Here is a 22,500-nt window from a genome sequence, read left to right as displayed (position 1 = left end):
GAGAGAAAAACACAGCGACAGGGAGAGAGAGAAAAACACAGCGACAGGGAGAGAGAGAGAAAAACACAGCGACAGGGAGAGAGAGAGAAAAACACAGCGACAGGGGGAGAGAGAGAAAAACACAGCGACAGGGAGAGAGAGAGAAAAACACAGTGACAGGGAGAGAGAGAAAAACACAGAGACAGAGAGAGAGAGAAAAACACAGCGACAGAGAGAGAGAGAGAGAAAAACACAGCGACAGAGAGAGAGAGAGAGAAAAACACAGCGACAGAGAGAGAGAAAAACACAGCGACAGAGAGAAAAACACAGCGACAGAGAGAGAGAAAAAGACAGTGACAGACATAAAAATACGGCGAGAGAGCGAGCAAGAGAGCGAGAGAGTGAGAAAAACACAGCGACAGAGAGAGAGAGAGAAAACACAGCGACAGAGAGAGAGAGAAAAACACAGCGACAGAGAGAGAGAAAAACACAGCGACAGAGAAAAACACAGCGACAGAGAGAGAGAAAAAGACAGTGACAGACATAAAAATACGGCGAGAGAGCGAGCAAGAGAGCGAGAGAGTGAGAAAAACACAGCGACAGAGATAGAGAGAGAAAACACAGCGACAGAGAGAGAGAGAGAAAAACACAGCGACAGAGAGAGAGAGAGAAAAACACAGCGACAGAGAGAGAGACAGAAAAACACAGCGACAGAGAGAGAGAGAGAAAAACACAGCGACAGAGAAAGAGAGAGAAAAACACAGCGACAGAGAGAGAGAGAGAAAAACACAGCGACAGAGAGAGAGAGAGAAAAACACAGCGACAGAGAGAGAGAGAGAAAAACACAGTGACAGAGAGAGAGAGAGAAAAACACAGTGACAGAGAGAGAGAGAAAAACACAGCGACAGAGAGAGAGAAAAACACAAAGACAGAGAGAGAGGGAGAAAAACACAGCGACAGAGAGAGAGAGAGAAAAACACAGCGACAGAGAGAGAAAAACACAGCGACAGAGAGAGAGAAAAACACAGCGACAGAGAGAGAAAAACACAGCGACAGAGAGAGAAAAACACAGCGACAGAGAGAGAGAGAGAAAAACACAGCAACAGAGAGAGAGAAAAACACAGCGACAGAGAGAGAGAAAAACACAGCGACAGAGAGAGAGAAAAAGACAGCGAGAGAGAGAAAAAGACAGCGACACAGAGAGAAAAAACGGCAGCGAGAGAGAGAGAGAAAAGGACAGCAACAGAGAGAGAGAAAAAGACAATGACAGAGAGAGAGAAAAAGACAGCGACAGAGAGAAAAAGACAGCGAAAGAGAGAGAGAGAAAAAGACAGTGACAGACATAAAAATACGGCGAGAGAGCGAGCAAGAGAGCGAGAGAGTGAGAAAAACACAGCGACAGAGAGAGAGAAAAACAGCGACAGAGAGAGAGAAAAAAACACAGCGACAGAGAGAAAGAGAAAAACACAGCGACAGAGAAAGAGAGAAAAACACAGCGACAGAGAAAGAGAGAAAAACACAGCGACAGAGAGAGAGAGAAAAACACAGCGACAGAGAGAGAGAGAAAAACACAGCGACAGAGAGAGAGAGAAAAACACAGCGACAGAGAGAGAGAGAGAAAAACACAGCGACAGAGAGAGAGAGAAAAAAAAACAGCGACAGAGAGAAAAACACAGCGACAGAGAGAAAAAAACACAGCGACAGAGAGAGAGAAAAAAACACAGCGACAGAGAGAGAGAAAAAAACACAGCGACAGAGAGAGAGAGAAAAACACAGCGACAGAGAGAGAGAGAAAAACACAGCGACAGAGAGAGAGAGAGAGAAACACAGCGACAGAGTGAGAGAGAGAGAAAAACACAGCAACAGAGAGAGAGAGAAAAACACAGCGACAGAGTGAGAGAGAGAAACACAGCAACAGAGTGAGAGAGAGAAAAACAGCGACAGAGAGAGAGAGAAAAACACAGCGACAGAGAGAGAGAGAAAAACACAGCGACAGAGAGAGAGAGAGAAAAACACAGCGACAGAGAGAGAGAGAGAAAAACACAGCGACAGAGAGAGAGAGAAAAACACAGCGACAGAGAGAGAGAGAGAAAAACACAGCGACAGAGAGAGAGAGAGAAAAACACAGCGACAGAGAGAAAAAAACAGTGACAGGGAGAGAGAAAAACAGTGACAGGGAGAGAGAGAGAAAAAGTGACAGGGAGAGAGAGAAAAACACAGCGACAGGGAGAGAGAGAAAAACACAGCGACAGGGAGAGAGACAGAAAATCACAGCGACAGGGGGAGAGAGAGGAAAACACAGCGACAGGGAAAGAGAGACAAAAACACAGCGACAGGGAGAGACAGAAAAACACAGAGACAGAGAGAGAGAGAAAAACACAGCGACAGAGAGAGAGAGAGAAAAACACAGCGACAGAGAGAGAGAGAGAAAAACACAGCGACAGAGAGAGAGAGAGAAAAACACAGCGACAGAGAGAGAGAAAAACACAGCGACAGAGAGAAAAACACAGCGACAGAGAGAAAAACACAGCGACAGAGAGAAAAACACAGCGACAGAGAGAGAGAAAAAGACAGCGAAAGAGAGAGAGAGAAAAAGACAGTGACAGACATAAAAATACGGCGAGAGAGCGAGCAAGAGAGCGAGAGAGTGAGAAAAACACAGCGACAGAGAGAGAGAGAGAAAACACAGCGACAGAGAGAGAGAGAAAAACAGCGACAGAGAGAGAGAGAGAAAAACACAGCGACAGAGAGAGAGAGAGAAAAACACAGCGACAGAGAGAGAGAAAAAGACAGCGAAAGAGAGAGAGAGAAAAAGACAGTGACAGACATAAAAATACGGCGAGAGAGCGAGCAAGAGAGCGAGAGAGTGAGAAAAACACAGCGACAGAGATAGAGAGAGAAAACACAGCGACAGAGAGAGAGAGAGAAAAACACAGCGACAGAGAGAGAGAGAGAAAAACACAGCGACAGAGAGAGAGAGAGAAAAACACAGCGACAGAGAGAGAGAGAGAAAAACACAGCGACAGAGAGAGAGAGAGAAAAACACAGCGACAGAGAGAGAGAGAGAAAAACACAGCGACAGAGAGAGAGAGAGAAAAACACAGCGACAGAGAGAGAGAGAGAAAAACACAGCGACAGAGAGAGAGAGAGAAAAACACAGCGACAGAGAGAGAGAGAGAAAAACACAGCGACAGAGAGAGAGAGAGAAAAACACAGCGACAGAGAGAGAGAGAGAAAGACACAGAGACAGAGAGAGAGAGAGAAAAACACAGCGACAGAGAGAGAGAAAGAAAAACACAGCGACAGAGAGAGAGAGACAAAAACACAGCGACAGAGAGAGAGAGAGAAAAACACAGCGACAGAGAGAGAGAGAGAAAAACACAGCGACAGAGAGAGAGAGAGAAAAACACAGCGACAGAGAGAGAGAGAGAAAAACACAGCGACAGAGAGAGAGAGAAAAAAACACAGCGACAGAGAGAGAGAGAGAAAAACACAGCGACAGAGAGAGAGAGAGAAAAACACAGCGACAGAGAGAGAGAGAGAAAAACACAGCGACAGAGAGAGAGAGAAAAACACAGCGACAGAGAGAGAGAGAGAAAAACACAGCGACAGAGAGAGAGAGAGAAAAAGACAGAGACAGAGACAGAGAGAAAAACACAGCGACAGAGAGAACAACACAGCGACAGAGAGAGAGAGAAAAACACAGCGACAGAGAGAGAGAGCAAAACACAGCGACAGAGAGAGAAAAACACAGCGACAGAGAGAGAGAAAAAGACAGCGACAGAGAGAGAGAAAAAGACAGCGACAGAGAGAGAGAAAAAGACAACGACAGAGAGAGAGAAAAAGACAGCGACAGAGAGAGAGAAAAAGACAGCGACAGAGAGAGAGAGTAAAAAAACAGCGACAGAGAGAGAGAGTAAAAAAACAGCGACAGAGAGAGAAAGAAAAAGACTGACAGACAGAAAAATACAGCGAGAGCGAGCGAGAGAGTGAGAGAGAGAGAGAGTCGTTTTGGCAAAAAGGGTAAAAAGTTAACAATTAGGTTGAAGAGCGCTATAGGTTAGCACGGTAGTGAAAAGCATAACGAGGGGAGAATATGAAGGCCCTTTATCCTTTCAACATGGCTCTCTCACTTTAGATGTGGACAGACGGGGATGAAGGAGATTAGGAAAATGATGGGGAAAATTAAAGACAATGCAAATTAGTTGAAGGAAGGGCCAACGTTGGGCCTCAGTCAGTCTTTTGGGCCCCTCACGACAACTAGCAACGGCTTGGAGGGGTTACAATATGAACTGAAGTTTCAATACTGCTAAGTTCATCCCTGGCCTTTGCAGTGTGACCAAAAATGGATGGCTGGTTCATTATCAACTAAAGTCAAGATTTTTAATCACTGTCTGTGGTTACCTTATCTTTGTTTACTTTCCATATTTGTTCATATGAACAGTTTTTATAGCACTTCTGTATTCTTAACATCTTTAGTATTTTTGGTTACAATTTTGGTTGTTCCTGACATGAGCTACCAAGTTATCAAATAAGAACTACCAAGAGACTTTCCTTTAAAATTTAAGATACTTAAACACCCAATAAATATTGCCTCAAATCATATCACTGTACCATTTCTGGTCTTAACTGCTCTAGTACCAGTTCATGTGAATGTTTAGTTAAGCCATTTACATGTAATAAATAACAGCAGAAAAATTATTTCTGGTTGCAACTGCTCCAAAGAAAGAATTTTTAATGAAATACATGTGTACAATAAATCCACTTGAAAAAGACCATGAACTGAAGAAATATTAATGCAATACAAATATTTGGAACTTACACCTGGCATAAAATGCTTGCGATTCTACATTCACACCATGAACGAGTGATCACTGCCTACAACTACATGCCTGCTTCAAATACAATGTAAACTGATGGAAATCCTGCTTTTCAGGCTAGCCAATTCAGCATCACTATGTAATCTACATTCCCTTGTCTATATAAATAAATGTACATATTTATATTTAGTATTCTTGCATTCCTCTAATCTGGCTTATAACATTCATTATGAACTTCCACTATGTATTCATCAGTAACTTTAGAAATGGCAAAATAAAATCTCTAAAAAAAGCTGAAAATACATTAACTCAGAAATACAGCTAATTGAGATTAAGAATATGTTCAGTCTTCCAATTGCTGTATGACACTAAATTTAAATTTGACATATTAATTACTTTGGTAGGTCCTAGTCATTAATAATATTGACTTTTTTTATATTTGCCATTTCACATGATTAGCTTCTCAATCCTACAGATGATTTTTGGTCACATGCTTTGATTTGTAAAAGGATTCATGTGAATTACACAATTTAAAAATACCAATCTTAAAGTTTGTTCTTGGAAAAAAAAAATTCAATCCACATGAAGGCACTCACAAAACATGTCTACTCTTTGATCCTTTAAGTAGAATATGGTTATAATGAAATTTTTTTTTTTTTTTATACTTTATTTTTTTCATTTGATGTTTAAATTCTGGATGGGTACAACATCTGAAAGAGAAACATTAATTAGTATCCATTTGCTAGGAAAATAGAGAACTTTCAAATATGCACTTAAGATTTTAGTCAAGAATACCTAAGTAAATGCAATACAAACAATTTTTACCTACAATTTCTAGGACAAGCGTGTTTTATGCTATAAATCTCAAAAAATTGTTTTAAAACAATGAAGGTAACAAAATACTTAAGATACTCACAACTCTGATCCTCTTGCCCATGGCAGTAGCTGGAAGGTTGCTAGAGAACTTTGCACGCACGCAGCCAGAGTTACCGTGAATGCGGGTCACCTTGCCCCAGAGGACACGCAGTCTGCTCTTGCCACCAGTGGGGACAGAGGTCTTATTCTTGCACTGAAAATAAAAATACAGAATTAAACGTTAGTGTGCAAATAAATTTTTGCTAAATAAACAGGGTGGTAACATACCAAATGATACTGCTTCAACCTGGAAGTTACATAGGTCAACCTCTGGATATCTCAAAGTGTAATCATCCAGAGCCACTGAACATAAGCAAACAAGTTACCGAAAGAACTTTCTATGATTTCCCAGGCTTTATTCAACATTTCCCTTTCTTGTCAATGGTTAATGGGTAAAAAAAAAATATGCTAGACATCAAAGGTCTATAGGAAGGTATAGTATCAGAAAGGGTAGAGAGAGGAGGGTTAATGAATAGGATAGAATTGGAAAGGGTATAGAGATGGGTAAAGGTGGAGGGGATAAGCAAATGTGTTGTTAGGAATAAGCAAGAGGGGATTAGGGGAGATGAAGGATATGTATGCGAGGAAGGAAAACAGGTTTTCAAAGCATAAAAGTGCAGGATTCTATAAGGATGTCTGATAGAGTGGGGGGGTTAGTGTAGAGAAGATAGGGGAGGAAAAGCAGAGGCACAGGCTGTAGTAAAACATGGACAGGACATCAGAATGTGTGGAACTAAAAGAAACATTATATAGGAACATAGGGGCGAGTCTGAGCACAACAGGAGGTACAGCAAGTGTGGCCAAAGTAGCTGTCTCCCAGCAATTTCATGACAAAAATATAAGTATTAGGAGGGAAATTATCACTGCTTCACTTCGAAACATACTTTTAAATGATTGCTTTTGTGAACCAATTCGTTAAATATAAACCAGATTACAAATTCATAAATTAATAAGTCTCTGCAATGACAGCATGCAGCTAAGGATTGTTTAAATCAATAAACTGGCTGCAATCCCATCCAATTGCATAATCACCTTAGTTATCAATACTGCAACATGTTGTGGAACCAAGTACCTTTGCTTACGAGTAAGCTCAGCACAATCCTCAACATACAAAATTTAGTGCCAATAACTCCGCACTCTGCCATACACAGCTTGCAATCAGGAAAATTTAACCCACTTACAATGGGTCTCCTACATATGAGACTCCAGGAGAAGTAAACATTAGTGAGCATCAAGCCAGTGCGACACTAGATCAGAGCTTGCGCTCTGATTTTGTCACCCATGGCAAGTGCCGTGCGGGCAAATTCCCGGACTTGCCTGCACGCCGATTCTGAAGCCGCCCGGATAATATTGTCGCCTTTAAAATATACCATCACTAGTGGGTTAAAAGCCTCATTTCCATCAACAAACTTGTGAGAACCTGGTGTCACTAGTCTTCATCTTACACTTTCAAAAATACCTTACAACAGCAATGCTGGCAGTGTTATAGCACTGTTGGCAAAGGTTTGCCTCCAACCATATTCTTAAGAATTGTACTCAACCTGGTAAATTGTTTAAGTGTTTTACAATAATCAATTTACTTATATCACATTATGGAGAAGCAAAAAATATAGGTCGTTTGTTATAACATCTTAATACTTGCAATTCAAACAATAAATCATTAGGAAAAAGTGTTGATTCTGGCTTATATTTAATCAATAAAAAAAGTAACAAGTAATCCAAGTTTACACATTTTCAATTATGCATACAATCAAAATAACCATATATTAATTAGAAATCATGGAATAATCTTAACTGCAAATGAACACCCTTGGTAAACATGAGCCTATAAAGATACTGCCTCCTTACAAATTTCTTCAGATATTCAAAACTAAAATGCAAGCGATTTTGGCATGCACTTCCACTTCAAAAATACCTTTGTGTGTTTACCCAGTCCCTAATGTACAGTGGGAGTCAAAGAGTTTAACACAGCTTTCTTGTTTGTAGAAATGACACATTGCATATTATTTTATTGCCCTTGGCACATCTCCCACCACCTTAGTAAAATGGCACTGGGCATAAATTATAATACACACACATCAAGTAACTTGTGTGCTAGTGATTATAATGTTTCCACCAAGCTACAAGGAAATATGCTCTTGTTGTCAAAAGTCCCAAGTTCATTTAACCCACACTGTTAACAAAATAAATGAGACATCTCGCACTGCATTTTTATGAATATAGTTCCCTTGGAATTCTAGGTTTATATATATAGAAATCTCAAATTTTGATATCCATTGTGCAGTGGCCATGACATATCCACTAATAATGGTAAATAGTTCTACAACTATGCCAAGATGTGCAATGTATAGTAGTTCAAAGATACTGCTTATGTTTTCTCAAATGCCTTTTTGCAAATCAGCAGTCAACCAGTATTGGAGACTGTCCTCTGATGTGGATATGGGTAAAATGTGTTTCCTAATCTAAGGAAGGGAAAACCTGGCAACTCATCTCAGACTCTGGAGTCCCTTGATTTGCCTTTTCTAACTTTCACAGTAATAAATACTCATATTTACATGTCTGGAATTACATACAAAGGCTAGTTTTCTTGCATTTGCGTATGATCAATAGATTCATTGAGCATGAAGTTGCTCATAGTAGCAAAAGCAATAGCAAATGCTTTCCTCTCCATAGGCTACTAGACACTCGATATTAATTAATTTCCTCCAAGAAAATTTCAGTCCCCTATGATGACTTGTAAAAATGCAAAAACTTGTCGTTGCTCCTCTTCCTGTAAATACGACCATGTCAAGACCTTATGAGGCACCAGCCAAGTCATTTTTTTTTTTTTTTTATAATAGTTAAGTTACCAAGAGCAACATGCAGAGATAGAGGGAAATGGACACCATCATAAGAAATAAATAAAGGAAAAACGGTTTAAGCTGCAGCAGCCTCATATTTCCCAGTGAATGACGAAAAGATCCGCTGCATAGCACCACTCAGAGGAAGTCCACAACACCCTCAATACATCCAGAGTTCTAATGTTGAGTTCTCTATAAGCTAACACGAAGTGCTAATAAAGAGGGCTATGGGGAATAAATAGAAGGTAGTAAAGGATAGGTTTGGGTTTGCATGATACCTTGGTTTCGAGACTTCGTCCTTGGACAGTGCATCAATCAATAACAATTACCTTAATACAAGTATTCAGAAAATATTAAGGTTACTAAATTTTCTTTGAACACAATTGTAAGCAATCCACTTCTAAATTTCTGCTGTTCCTACTAGTGGTATGTTACTGATACTGCTAAATTTATGATAACCTGTCTCCCTGCACAGACATCTGCTATAAAGGATCATGGATGATGTATTAACATAAAAGCAGAGATCCAAGTCCATTTTATAATGCAGAATGTGCACTTGGGAGATGAACTTGTCCAGAAATACTAGCATTTCCTGGTTATGTATAGTACTGTCAAGCCATTTTCACAGCCTTCAACCCTAGAACCAGTTGGCTCTTAGTGGATGGGTGGGTAGAATGAATTCCCTCACAGAAGGTAATAATATGTATGAAAAAGAAACTGGTAAGCCCTCTCATCACTGGACTACATGTGTATGTTTTTTAAACAAATTACCTTCATTTTCTCACCTTTGCATGGCCCTATTCTGACAATGTACCAAGCCAAGAAGGTTAAACAAATAAAAAATCATGCTTCAGTCACTTCAGGTTCAAGCCTTTCCACAAGATCATACATGATTTCAAAAGGACATTCTTCATACTTTTTATTAATGTACTAATTCCTTTCCTTTCTGCACGTTCCTTTTAAATAGAGCTACAGCCAAACGCTTTTCACTTTGTAATCTAATACAAGCCAACAAAGCTCCCTTAAGATATATTTGGCAAGTTACGAGTTTGATCTGCTATTTATCTAAATTCTACCAGGTGCTTTGTACTGTGAATAAGCCACTTGTGGGAATAATTAAGTGAACAGGAAACACTTTCTCCACACTACAATATTAGGGAAAAATCTAAAGTAACCACCTACTTTTCACTATCAGGACCAAACAAGCATGAAACTGGGCAATTGTTAACTAACATAACCCCAAGTCCCTATTCCAGAAGTAATCCAAGGATAATCACAATCACCATATGAACCAAATTCTTCTTGACCACCTAATGACCATATTTCTCTAGCTGGGGCTCTGTCCCATAACTCCTATCTAATTGCCAAGGACTAATGTGTACATGTCATTTGCCATCACCTATTTCTTTACCTTCCGACTTTAACTGCACAGATTTCATATATATCAATGAGTACTACATAATCAAATTTTCCATCTCAGTGTGGTCATAATGTCAACATATAGGCTGAGGTTTAACATACAGCAGCCATATACCATATCTAAGTTAGGCATGTGGTACACATGCATTAACAATCCAAACCTAATTGAGAGATATCTTCATGTCAAACCGCCACCATCATTTGTTTCACAACACATGCTTGGACACCAATCTGGGGTTCTTTTCCCATTTCTGTGATCACTTCCAAATTATTAGGTCACTTGTTACTGTTGAAAAGCCTTGAACTGGTGTCCTGCACAAGCATGTTGAAACAAGATGGAGGCATCTTGCCATGAGGGGACAATGCCACTCAATTAGGTTAGATTTGATTCAGTTCATAATTATTGTGCAAAAATGACTTGTGCGCATACACATATGCCTAATCACGAAAAATCAGACACCTGCCATAAGCATAACCTCAGCCCGAATATATATATTAACGGTTTTCCTCAAGTTTAGCGAAGGTGTTGGGTTCTTTCTTATCATAACCTTAGTATTAGCATTGTTTTCTTAATAGCAGCCATAACATCCTGAGAAACTAGTGAACCTCATGTAATATGCCTTACCTTGTAGACGTAAACTGCGCGCTTGCCAACGTAGAACTTGCCATCGTCCTTGTTCTTGCAGCCCTCAATCTTCAGGAGAGCAGTGTTCTCGTACTGGTTGCGCTGACCACGCTTGTAGCCAGTGAACACAGCCCTGGCATAAAGCCTGTTGAAGGAAAATATAATCAAATTACTCATTTTCTATATGAAGCTGTCCTATCAAATTTCAATTACATTAATGTGGGAGATAAAATGATATATATCTAATCATGGGTAATGAACAAGAAACTTGTTGGCTTCCACATGCCGTGACAATATCCCATTTCCTCTTGTATGGGTTTCAGTTAGCAATTGCTTGTGCACGCTCTTCCCTTTACTGGTTCGTTTCCCAATATTTCTAAGCCACTATAAATCAGTTTAGTCATCTGTATAATTACTGAAGCTACCTATCTACCATTCAACTCTATACCTATCAATATTTAAAGTACATTTTAATACAAACATGAATACAGAGGCGTACATAAACGGCCGTATTTCTGTACTGTAATACCTATGTCACAATTTTTGGTTATACAACATTAAATCTCAAATAAAATTTTAGAAAACATACCTTCCGGGTCCGGTACCTTTCTTCACCATTGTTCTGTAAAAGAAGAAAATGCAAAAAAATGTAAAATCGTTCACAACACTTGCTGGTCGCAGTATCACAGACCCCCCCAACCTATTTCATCTTTGATCATCCAGAGATATCGCATATATATCACCCTCTCGCTCCTTTCTACTTCAAGACTAACATTTCAAAATATTAATTAAAACATTTAACAATCATTTTGCAAATCTTTAAGATCTTACGACTGAAATTTCAAATGGCGACACGCCAGCGAACAACACACCTCGGGTACAATGTTTACGAAAAGGAAGGCTCAATGCGGGAGAAGCGGTACGTCACTTTGTGATTGTGAGTATTTATTCTATGTTCCAACTGACGACTTTCAGTGATGTATATTGATTTCTTGTTAATTACTATTACATAAATCTATGTGTTTATATTTTATTTAAGAGATAATATTTTTGAAATGGTGATTATATTTTCTTTTTCATATAGATGTACTGCCTAAAAAGCGCTCAAGACTAGCGAATAAACTATCAACGTATTTTACGGCGGTAGCTTCATTAATATTCTTAATTCATTTTGGCTTTCTCTCTCTGTATCTAAAACTATTATAAATCTCCACTACTAGCAGTATTAAATGAATATGGTTCTGCTTGATAGAATATAACTACGAGTCTATTTAAAGTGATAGATCTACCCTAATTTAAACCATTACCCTCTCTGCAGCGGCTCTCGCTACATTTAGCGTAAACAAACAGATAATCGGGAAATATGGCGGAAGACTGTCAAGTAGCTCCGTCTTTTCCAACAGAGTCAATTAAAGTGATTGCAGAGAGTATAGGGATATCAGCAGTAGGCGACGATGTAGCTAAAGAATTGTCAGAAGAAGTCACCTTCAGATTAAAGATCCTAATTCAGGTATGGAAGAGAGACGGAGAGCGGACTCCTCAAGGGTCCTCATCTACTTCTAGCTTGAGATTCATAGCGTCATTAAAACTAGATCAATCATACTAGCAACCTATATATATGTATATCCATGAGAAAGTATTCAGGGACACGAGATTAATTTGAAAAAATATAGAGCATAATTGCTTTCAAAAGATAATAACTAGGTGTATGCATAGGCTGGCAGGTTTTACCGGGTTTACAGTTTAATTTATTTTATAATACATTATACAGGAAATGTAACAAATACTTCCCTGTCATAAAATACTAATGGTACAATATTGGTGCAGATGAATTACTCTGATATTTCATATTCTTATACTGAGCAGCAACAGTTATGTCCTGTCGTGTCAAAGCAAAAAAATTGGTGATAGCGGATTGCAACCATTTTAGTTTCAATGAATTCCTCTCATTCTCTACTATCCAGATATATAAATTATTGTATAGAGACTGTCTGCCCCATCCCCCCCTTATTAGCGACTATCTTGACCCTGATAGCAGGGGAGGGTAGGAAAGGTACTACGAAACTTGTGGAATAAAATAGGAATAATGTACACAGAATCTGTCACTATACAGTCCAGATCTCTACCCAGGATAACGAAGAATCCTTCATATATTCACGGCAGGAGAGAAAGTACAACCGACATGCAGGAGCACCCAATGCCAAGTTTGTCTGACATTCACTCCTGAATATGTGGAAGATTTTTTGTTTTCCTGGGCTGGGGTTGGGGGGGTTGCAGAGAGTTTAGCTACTGATTCTGTGCATATTATTCATACCTTAACCTTGCAATTTCCCAGGTATCTTTCATACTCTCCCCTACTATTGGGGTTTGGGGGTTTCCACATTATAAATTTTATATATATGTAAATTAGAGAATGAGAAGAATCTATTGGTATGAAAATTGTTATGATCTGTTATGCAGAACTACTTTATAAAATTACATTGAGTTCCTGGCCCAATCACTAGATTGATCTCTTACAAACTCACCCAATTGCAAGCCAGTCAATTACTAAGTGCATAGTGGTACATGCTAATGAACCTCACTCTATCTAAACATTATCAAAACTTTTGGTTAATCTTTACGGTAAGGACACAAAAAGTTTGGGCAAATGGAATATGATATTTTTGTTGACAAAAAGTTACAGTTCCTGGTACAAGAAACATTTTGCAGGCACCAACAGTAGTGCCACAAATAAAAGAAAAAGATCATGGAAAGTGCCACTGAATGCACTCACATGTCATGCCTGTATAAATTTTAAGTATTGTACTGCGACTTACTTTTGCAAGTTGCTCACAGTGTTTATAAGGGTAAAGTAATATACCAGCCAGGAAAATACGGCAAATAGTAGGTGTTTGGGTTAGGAAGGATTGCAATATCTGTGGTAGTTTCTGTATTTAGGATGGGGTTTGTTTGTTTGGTGGTTCGAGTTGGGGACTTGACAAAGGTTATCGTTAAAAACATTCATAGGAATTTTACGCAATTGTCCTATAATACTTAATATTCTACTTACTGTTGGGTGTAGGCATGTTTCTGGGCTTTAATTCTTGTATGAGGGAATATCAGAGGATGAAAAGAATCCATCATATTGTATCTAGATTACATAAGTTATCATATTAAAAATGATTAGAATAAGGTCAATATTGATACAGCATGAGCTTATCCTTTGACAGGTTTTAAGTATTAGATACTGTTTAAGAGCATGCATAGATATAATATCTGATTAACCATTAAAATTCTTTTCACCGTGATAGTGCCTAATCATGTTTTATGTGACCAGTCCTATTTCCTGTGATTGTGAAAGGCTCATTAAAAACTGGCAAGATCCCCCCCCCCCCCATAGTTTTTCCTTTATGACTGAAACATGTAGTATCCACTAGTGTATCGAACACTTTTTGGCAAATTTCCATCAACTACACCCATGCCATCACTTCCCTTGTAGGCCCTTCTCTACCAGACCAACACACAGTTGTGTTTTCCTCCCTCTATCTTCTTGTGAATGTAATTTGGTGAGTGTCAAAGTAAAAATTCTGGTACTGTATGGTATATTTTCTTCAGCAAAGTCTCCAAATCATAAATGTTTTCCTTTTCCCACATTCCCATCCACACATCATACTGTTATTTATCACAGAGTTACCTTCTGGTATATCATTGTCTTTTTACAATTCATGCTTTTGAATTTTTATGATTATGTAAAAAAATATTGTTTTATATGCTTAAAAAAAAAATCTATAAATGTGTTCTTTACATATTCATTGTATTCAGTCCTTATTTTCATTCCTATGAGAGGAGAAGTTGTGATAAATAATTCAGCTTTGCCCTCAAATGAGCAGAAGGGTGTGTACTAAGATTTATTTTGTCTCACAAGGAATTGGTGGATAAAACAGTGGATTCTCTGTTAAAGACGCGGTTCAATTGGTGTTACCTTAGTCTAGGACCCGACATGTCCAATTGCCTAGCCAGATGTAGCGTTTCAACTGCGAAAAGCACTGCTGTGATAGACTGCATGTGTTTCTTGCTTGAATAACACCACATATAGTACTTCTCTTTTGAGTAACATGGAGCCCAGGGACTTATTCTATTTCTCTGTGGTTTCACGTTTTATGGCGTATATTCATTTTAAAGAAGCACAGAAATCGATTTACTGAGTCAGAATTATTAATCCTAGTCTGATGGGCTGTCAAAACAGTTGTAGATCCTCTGTTTCAAATTAGCCAGTTCTAGTTTATATGTTTTTGACATTCACAAAACAAGTATTGTGTTAATTAACTTTAAATTCTTTATATAAAATCTCTAATATAACTTTTGTTAATATTGATAATTTCTTTAAGTGAATTACAGACAACAGTTTAATAATTTCACCCTGGAAAGCCTGGAGATACCTGAGGAAAAAAACATTTTCATTTGTGGTGTTGCTGACTCCCCTCAGCCTCCAGATTTTGCACCAAAGTGACCGATTCAACCCAAAAAGCCTTGCTTACGGCCATATCTGAGCATACACAAGACCTGTTGAACTGCGCCTTAAGTTGACGTCCAGATTGGGAGTATTTAGTATAACTGTATTAGCTCTGTCAAGGTCCACATGAGCCTGACCTGCAATCTTCTCACATTGGTCTCATTTGTAATACATAAAAGCCAACAAACCTCCAACCAATTTTTATTCATGATGCTATAGGTGACTATTGCCCACATCCTTAGAAAACCTTTTGTGTTTTCAAAGGCAATGGGTCTGTATACCCTCAAAATTGTTTTGCCCAAGAGAACTACCATTTCAATTGGTCTCCTTTTTATGATATCACGTTTTGAGGAGTATCACAAACAGAATACCCCCCCCAAAAAAAATAAAGTAAAAAAAAGTACTTGTAAATGGTTATGAAATGTTAGTGGTTCTCCAAATGAAAAAAGAATACTTTATGTAATCAAATTGATTGACATTGTTTATCATTAAGTAATCTTTTATTCAGTTTATATCCATATCATAAAAGAAAAACATTTTAGAATTCATTGATTCATGTACTGCTTACCTTATGTTATATGTATGTCCACGAGTGTCATTTCATCACCTTTAGTCCAGTGAAAGCCTCAGAAATTTTAAAGTGAACATTTATGGATAGCTTATAATCTACTAATCAAGTATTTTGCTAAAAGTAAGTTGTTTGCCATCAGTTTGGTTGATTTATTTTAAATTTCAGATTATAAAACAGAGGCCAGTAGTGATAGTAGAGGCATGTCATAGAAATTATAAAACACATGATGATTTGCTTTCCTTAGATTTAATGTAACTGAAGGTTGTTGCTCTTAAGTTATTTCATTTCCACTTGCCGAGACATCATCATACTTTGTCACACACTCTTTCACAATTCAAGATGCTAGTTCTCTTGATCTTACATGTTATCATATTGCAATATGTTCCTTATCATCAGTATTACCTATACTTTCTTGGAATATTTTCTTGTTCATAAACTGTGTTGATTGTAATATTAACCACATGCTGCCAGGGATGGCATGAGTTCATGCCTTGCCCACTCTGTATTTAGTGAAGTAATTGTTTTTACTCATAGATTGCTCCACAGGTACTAAGTCACCAATGAGCCAATGATGAGAACTTCCTGTCTCACCTGTTTACCCTTTTCCTTGATTTTTTATCATATTTTCTGGTATTTAATATTGCTGTAATTCATGTCAATTATAGCAGTTATGATGTATATGATAAAAATAGCAGTGTTAATTTTGATAGCATTAGTAAAAGAGCCTTTTTTCCCCACAATAGAAGATATTTAGAAAGTATCTTCATTAATGTTTATATTGCAACAGTACTAATGCAGTAACAACAGTAGACTAATTCCCGAGTATACAGACATTAGGGATAGGAACTCCAGTATAATATATTTCTTATTATATTTCATCTGAAAGCAGTGCATACAAAAACATCTTAAAGGATGTAGTAAACAAAGTGAAACATATTAAAAAGCATATATCAATATGGAAATCAACTAAGAAGTAAAGACATACTGATTATTGTGTATGCCTATGAAGAGCATATAATACAGTATAGATTTTTTTTTTTTTTTTTTTTTTTTTTTTTTTTTCTTCTTCTTTCTAAGTCACACCTAAGTCTTGTTTGTTGTGACTGATACAGATATCTCATCTTTCCAGGATGGGATGAAAAATATGCACCATGGCAAGAGAAAACGTTTCTCGACCGCTGATTTTGATAATGTATTAAAATTAAAAAATATAGAGGTAAGTTTATTGTATCTCAGGATTTGTGCAATCACATGATATCAAACAATAATTTGTAGCAGGAAAGTTTTGGGAAAAAATAATTGATTAATTTTTGTCATGAAATTGTACTATATTTTTTTCTTTTGTTTGATGAATATTTTTTGTTATATATTCTTCCAACATTTGGAGTTCCATTTATTTAATTCTTACTTAGTTAAGAGATATGAAGAGAATGATTAAATATAGATATTAGGTGTGGATAGGATGAGATTTGATATAGGTGTAATAACATCTTTCTAATATTTTTTCAGCCACTTTATGGTATCCACCCGGGAGAACATATCCCCTTCAGATTTGCTTCTGGTGGAGGACGAGAGCTTCACTTTCTAGAGGATAAAGAACTTGAAATTAACGAAATGGTATCATCATCAACGCCACGGCTCCCACTACAGATGACAGTCAAACGTTAGTTATGTTACAGTTTCAATCAGAAAATATAAGTGTTATTGATCATTCTTTTGGAAGTAACAAAGTTTAAACCTTCCCAGATAGGTAAGAGGTAACAATGCAGCTCTCACAGACAGGTAAACAAAAAGGTATATATTTTGATACATCCAGATTAGTGGGTAATGGTAAAATAAGAGAATAGAGGATGTGCGGAGTTGAGAAGAGACTGTGAGTTCCAGTAACAGTTTAAAAAATCACATTGTATAACATCAACAGATAAACAAAGTCAGTTTTTAAGCACAAAGCAAAAAGCTTGGGTAGCTTGTAAAAGGTAAGGATGCAAGAAATACTGATTAAGTACATATATATGCTTCTTAACCCACTAACAACGGTCCATTTGGAAGCCGATAATCACAGATTCCTGGCGGTATTAAGATCGGTGCGCGGGCCAGTCTATGCCACCCGCCACAGGCAACAAAATCAGAGTGCAAGCTCTAATCTAGTGTCGCACCGGTGGAACAGCTGGCAATGTTTATTTTTCCGGGTGTCACGTATGTGTGACACCTATCATAAATAGGTTAATATGTCTAACAAACTACAAAACCTTTAAACCTAATCAACTCAGGTAAAAAGAATTTAGCAAGTGGACATGATTGCAGGATTGTTGGTGTGCATCAGCTTTTTCCCTTGTTTGCTCCTGGTTCTTTCGGTAGTTTGTGAGTAACATTCGGCACCTAAAAGCTTTTTTTTTTGCTTTAATTTTTAATAGTATTAAAAATTTTAAGGTTTATCTTCCCTTTAGGTGCTTTTGCCTAAAAGCTTTACCATATAAATGAAGCCGCTAATATCGGAGAAAAACAAGATACAATGCAACACACTACTTTATCCACAACTGCCATGACATGTACATACATGCCACCCGGCATGTACATAGCTACACATATTTTTAAAGTGGTACCAATCTGCAAGGGTTTAAAGTAATTCAAAAGGGGTAGCAGTGTCATTACTAGGCTAATATTGCAGTGTATGACAAGACTGACGAACTACAGATGTGGAAATTTTAAGCCATTTATACTGATTCCTTTCTCTCTTAAATAGCTCACTGGCTGGCCATTGAAGGTGTACAGCCAACTATACCAGAAAACCCTCCGCCAATTACTAAAGATGCTCAAAAGAAGGACTCTGTGGATCCAGCAGCTAAGCTGTCAGCTCAGCAGGAGAATAAGGATCAAAAGCATATTCATGGGTGAGTCTTCCTTGTGAATATCCTTTTTATGCTGAATCCCATTTTTAACACAAGATTTATTGACCCTTAATTTTGATGTGTGTATACATACATTGATCATGAAACTAACATGAATTGATATGAGTCATTATCTAGAAGGAGATTACTTGTCCTCAGTTTTTAATGTAACTGCTGATGTAAATGTCAGTCATGATCTGTTAATTGCATATGAAAATTTACCCATACTAACAATATGCTTTCCCACTAGCCGAGGCATGAAGAGCATTGAGACAGTAAAGGTGAAGCAGTTGGCTACTCATGAACTTTCTGCAGAACAACAGCTTTATTACAAAGAGATCACTGAAGCTTGTGTTGGTTCTGACGAGCCTAAAAGAGGGGTAAGGGAGGCAAATGCTTCTCTAGTTGTTTTAGTGTTGAAATCAGTTTCTGAACTTAGTTTTTTGTAATGATATGAATGAAAATATTAGATCCATTCAGAATAACATAATTACAGAGAAATACATAGAATACCGATTTTATGTTTAGTCGCTTTAAGTCTTTTCTTTAGAAATGTTATTTTAGCTAAATTTCAATGAAATGTTAAAGGAGCCAGCTTTAAGATTAAATATACTTATTGATGATAATTTTTAGGAATTATAATTAGTATGAATATTTCTTAGGAATTATAATTAGTATGAATATTTCTTAGGAATTGTAATTAGTATGAATATTTCTGGCAAAGTATTGATACATAATTTCCTTCTTTCCAGGAAGCACTTCACAGCTTGGCCTTTGACCCAGGTCTCCACCAGATGGTCCCACGGTTGTGTACATTCATTGCTGAGGGCATCCGGGTGAATGTTGTGCAGAAGAACCTGGCTCTTCTCATCTACCTTATGCGAATGGCCAAGGCTTTGTTAGACAATCAGACTCTTTATTTGGAAAAATATGTAAGTTTTAATTCAAGGAAAGTGTTATAAAAGGTTTAGTGTTTATGGAAAAGGGTTGAGTGGATTGAAAAGTAGTATTTCGTATTCTAGACTCCTAGATGTACATGTGGGGGAAGGTGACTCAACATTGATTTTCAATGTTTTATTTCAGATGCATGAATTGGTACCATCAGTGATGACATGCATTGTGAGTCGACAGTTGTGCATGAAGCCAGACATGGATAATCACTGGGCTTTAAGGGATTTTGCGGCCCGCCTTATTTCACAAATTTGCAAGAATTACAACACAACCACAAATGGCTTGCAGACTCGAATTACAAGGGTGTTTTCTCGCTGTCTCAATACTGAGAGGACTCCCCTGTCTTCTGTATATGGTGCTGTTGCTGGTAAGCAAGGATATGTATCTTTTTTTTATCCAGTATTAGGATCGAAAATTCCAAACTAGATTTTTGGAAATGTGTTGTGTATTATGTATATAACAAAGGATTTTTATTTGTTGATCTTGAAGAAAATAAACCATACCGCAAGAGTCAAAAATACAAAACCCAGTGTTTGTAAGTTTACTTATCATGTCCATGGAGAGCACTTTATTTATATAGTAAATGTCACTACTGCATACCAAATTGGGATTTAATATTAAATAAATGTCTTTAAATTTTGATTTAGAGGCAATAAGAAATGTCATATGTATCAGATATCATTTGATATGTTGCAGGAAGTATATAGCTTACTGAAAAAAGTAAATGTTAAGTCTTTTTCAAGTCTTTGTACCAAAAACACTCTTACCTTCTTGTGTACCCTTTAAAGAATTTGTTTTGTACTCAAGTTTATCCTGGATAAAACTGAAGAAAGTGCTGTGTGATTTGAACTATGGCTAAAACAAGTCCTGATGGTATTGATTCTTTATTGCTTTAATTATTATAAACTTTATACTCAAGTTGTATGTAAATCACATGGTGTATGATTTAAGACAAATTTACACGTCAGTAAAGGCATTCTAATGGTGCCCCTGCTTTAGATTTTGTGATTTGTTTTAGGAAATAGCGCAGAATATATAACATTTGGTCATATGATGTAGATAAGGAAAGTACAGTTATTTACATAAACAGCACTAGAACTGTGTCCATGATTTTTATTAAATAATAGATGACAGTAGGGTTTAGATAAGATATTTGATGAGTTTGCAGTGGGGAATTTAGGATTTTGTGTCTTGATCAGTGGGAACAGGATAGAAAAGCATAATGAAGATCAAGCTTGGTTCTTTCCCAATTTTGAAATAAAGATCTTTTAGCCCACATCTTTTATCCCATAAAAACATTAAAATTTAAACCTATTGTTTCTCATCATGGTAATGTGGATAAAGGAGTCAGTTTCTTCTTATTACTGCAAATGACATAATGATACTAATAATGTTAATTGTGATTTTTAAAATTTATTAGTGGGCCATTAGTGCAGGGTTGCTGGCATGTATCAACAGTTTCCTGTTTGCTCATTCAGTAGTTTGTGGGCAACGTTAGTCTTGTAAAAGCTCATATATTGATATGATTTTTAAAAATGATAAAAGTGTGAAGATTTACATTCACTTTAGGTGCTATTGCGTAAAAGTTTCATCATATAAATGATGCCACTACAAATGGAAAAAACAAGCTCTGTCTGATGAGCCAATGGCACGGGAATTGTTTTGATGTGATGGCACCCACTACTTGGTCACATAGGGCTTATAAAGTGACTCCCAGGTGGCAAAACAATTATGAAAATATCAGTGTGCAACAGAATTCACAGAAAACTACAGTCAACAGTACATGTACCCAGGCCAGTGGGTTAATCCTTATCAAATCACATCCAATGGGCTGTAATTACAGAGAAATGTATGAATATAATCTATCTCTTTAAGTATACCTTTCTGCTTTATTGGTTTTAAGTTTTGTATCTCTTTAACTTTTACTCTTTATTTTTAGGTTTGTCAGAACTTGGTCCTGAAGTGACAAAAGTATTTGTGTTACCAAAGCTTCGGGCATTAAGCGACAAGATTGAGCAGTGCATGGAGGGCATGAATGCTTATGACAAGAATGCTGCTTCTCACATCAAAGGCCTGTTACTGGTAAGTGTTGAATACATTCTAAGTTTTGATGTATTCAGGGAGTCTGGATCATTCTTTTTCACATCACACTTTAAAGTAAAACTATTTGTTGGGTGTATGGTACTTTAGTTCAGTTGGTAATTTCAGGTGTATGTATTGTAGTGTAGCATGTGTTTATTGGCTAGAACGAAAAGATTATATTGCCAATGTACAATATTGTAGCTTAAAATTTTCAGTTCAGCTTTCCTCTTAACAATGTTTAATTTTCTTATTTGTAAGTGCCACTCCAGTGAAGAGCCAAATAAAAATCTGAAAGTGTATACATATTTATATTATCGTTTAAGAATGTTAAAAGTGTCTGCAGAATGAATGAGTAATAATAGTTTTAGATTTAAAAAAAAATGGAAAACATTTTTTCTCACATTTGTCAGGATGTTCACCTTTTTCTTTTTTAGACATATTTTTAGATTATAGATAGTAATATTTTGTTTCATTATCTTTTGTTAATCTTATTCCAGCATAAGTACGTAATTGCTGTTTCAAATCAAGCAATTTCTTGGAACTTCAAGCAAAGTAGCTTATGGTCAATGTTCAGAATTACTGATGAATGTGTATTCTAAAGAGGCATCTCAGAAGATCAGAATATTCTCGAAAGACAATCTCAGTTTATTAGATTAGGTTGATGCTGTAATGACTAGCCCTTTCCAGCTGAAAGGTTTGTGTGCATCTCCAGCAGTAGATCCACTACACTGACTCGGATGTGGGAAGTCCCGTGAGATCACGGCGACATCCCACTCTGTGTCTCGCTGGCCCACTGCTAGCCAGGTCTGTTCTTTTGAGTTTTCCTTTTAATTAGTTTCAGTCAAAATACACCTAAGGTCCATGTGTATGGTGAGTTCTGCTTATGATGTTGTGTAGTTTTCATTGGAGTGGCACTTC

At 37.2% G+C, this 22,500-nt stretch overlaps 2 protein-coding genes across 5 annotated transcripts in view; one reads left to right on the top strand and one right to left on the bottom strand.

The window, feature by feature from the left end:
• Window positions 1-5,445: 5,445 nt before the first annotated feature.
• On the bottom strand, window positions 5,446-11,585 carry RpL35A (ribosomal protein L35A). 3 transcript variants are annotated; one of them, XM_027381547.2, is made up of 5 exons: window positions 11,471-11,585; window positions 11,188-11,220; window positions 10,599-10,743; window positions 5,716-5,868; window positions 5,446-5,509 (listed from the first exon to the last, which is right to left on the bottom strand). In XM_027381547.2, the coding sequence occupies exons 2-5, from the start codon at window positions 11,214-11,216 to the stop codon at window positions 5,486-5,488; spliced, it is 351 nt and encodes a 116-aa protein (XP_027237348.1). In that variant the 5' UTR covers window positions 11,217-11,220; window positions 11,471-11,585; the 3' UTR covers window positions 5,446-5,485. The 3 variants fall into 3 exon arrangements, with proteins under 3 accessions (XP_027237348.1, XP_027237347.1, XP_069988090.1); XM_027381546.2 differs by having other exon boundaries at window positions 11,430-11,526; XM_070131989.1 differs by lacking the exons at window positions 11,188-11,220; window positions 11,471-11,585 and having other exon boundaries at window positions 10,599-10,790.
• Window positions 11,586-11,931: 346 nt separating this feature from the next.
• Window positions 11,932-22,500, top strand: part of Taf6 (TBP-associated factor 6) — a 32,172-nt gene continuing 21,603 nt past the window's right edge. The window contains exons 1-9 of one of the 2 annotated variants that reach the window (XM_070131988.1): window positions 11,943-12,108; window positions 14,077-14,143; window positions 16,791-16,877; window positions 17,171-17,324; window positions 18,405-18,552; window positions 18,800-18,929; window positions 19,302-19,481; window positions 19,633-19,867; window positions 21,440-21,582. In XM_070131988.1, the coding sequence (XP_069988089.1) occupies window positions 16,797-16,877; window positions 17,171-17,324; window positions 18,405-18,552; window positions 18,800-18,929; window positions 19,302-19,481; window positions 19,633-19,867; window positions 21,440-21,582 (1,071 nt within the window). In that variant the 5' untranslated portion in view covers window positions 11,943-12,108; window positions 14,077-14,143; window positions 16,791-16,796. Of the gene's footprint in view, window positions 12,109-14,076; window positions 14,144-16,790; window positions 16,878-17,170; window positions 17,325-18,404; window positions 18,553-18,799; window positions 18,930-19,301; window positions 19,482-19,632; window positions 19,868-21,439; window positions 21,583-22,500 lie in introns of both variants that reach the window. The other variant, XM_027381544.2, reaches the window with a different exon arrangement.

This window comes from Penaeus vannamei, chromosome 17, assembly GCF_042767895.1.
Source record: "Penaeus vannamei isolate JL-2024 chromosome 17, ASM4276789v1, whole genome shotgun sequence".
Taxonomy (NCBI): domain Eukaryota; kingdom Metazoa; phylum Arthropoda; class Malacostraca; order Decapoda; family Penaeidae; genus Penaeus; species Penaeus vannamei.
Note: the sequence above shows the minus strand (reverse complement) of the source record. Positions and strands in the feature narration are given on the sequence as shown.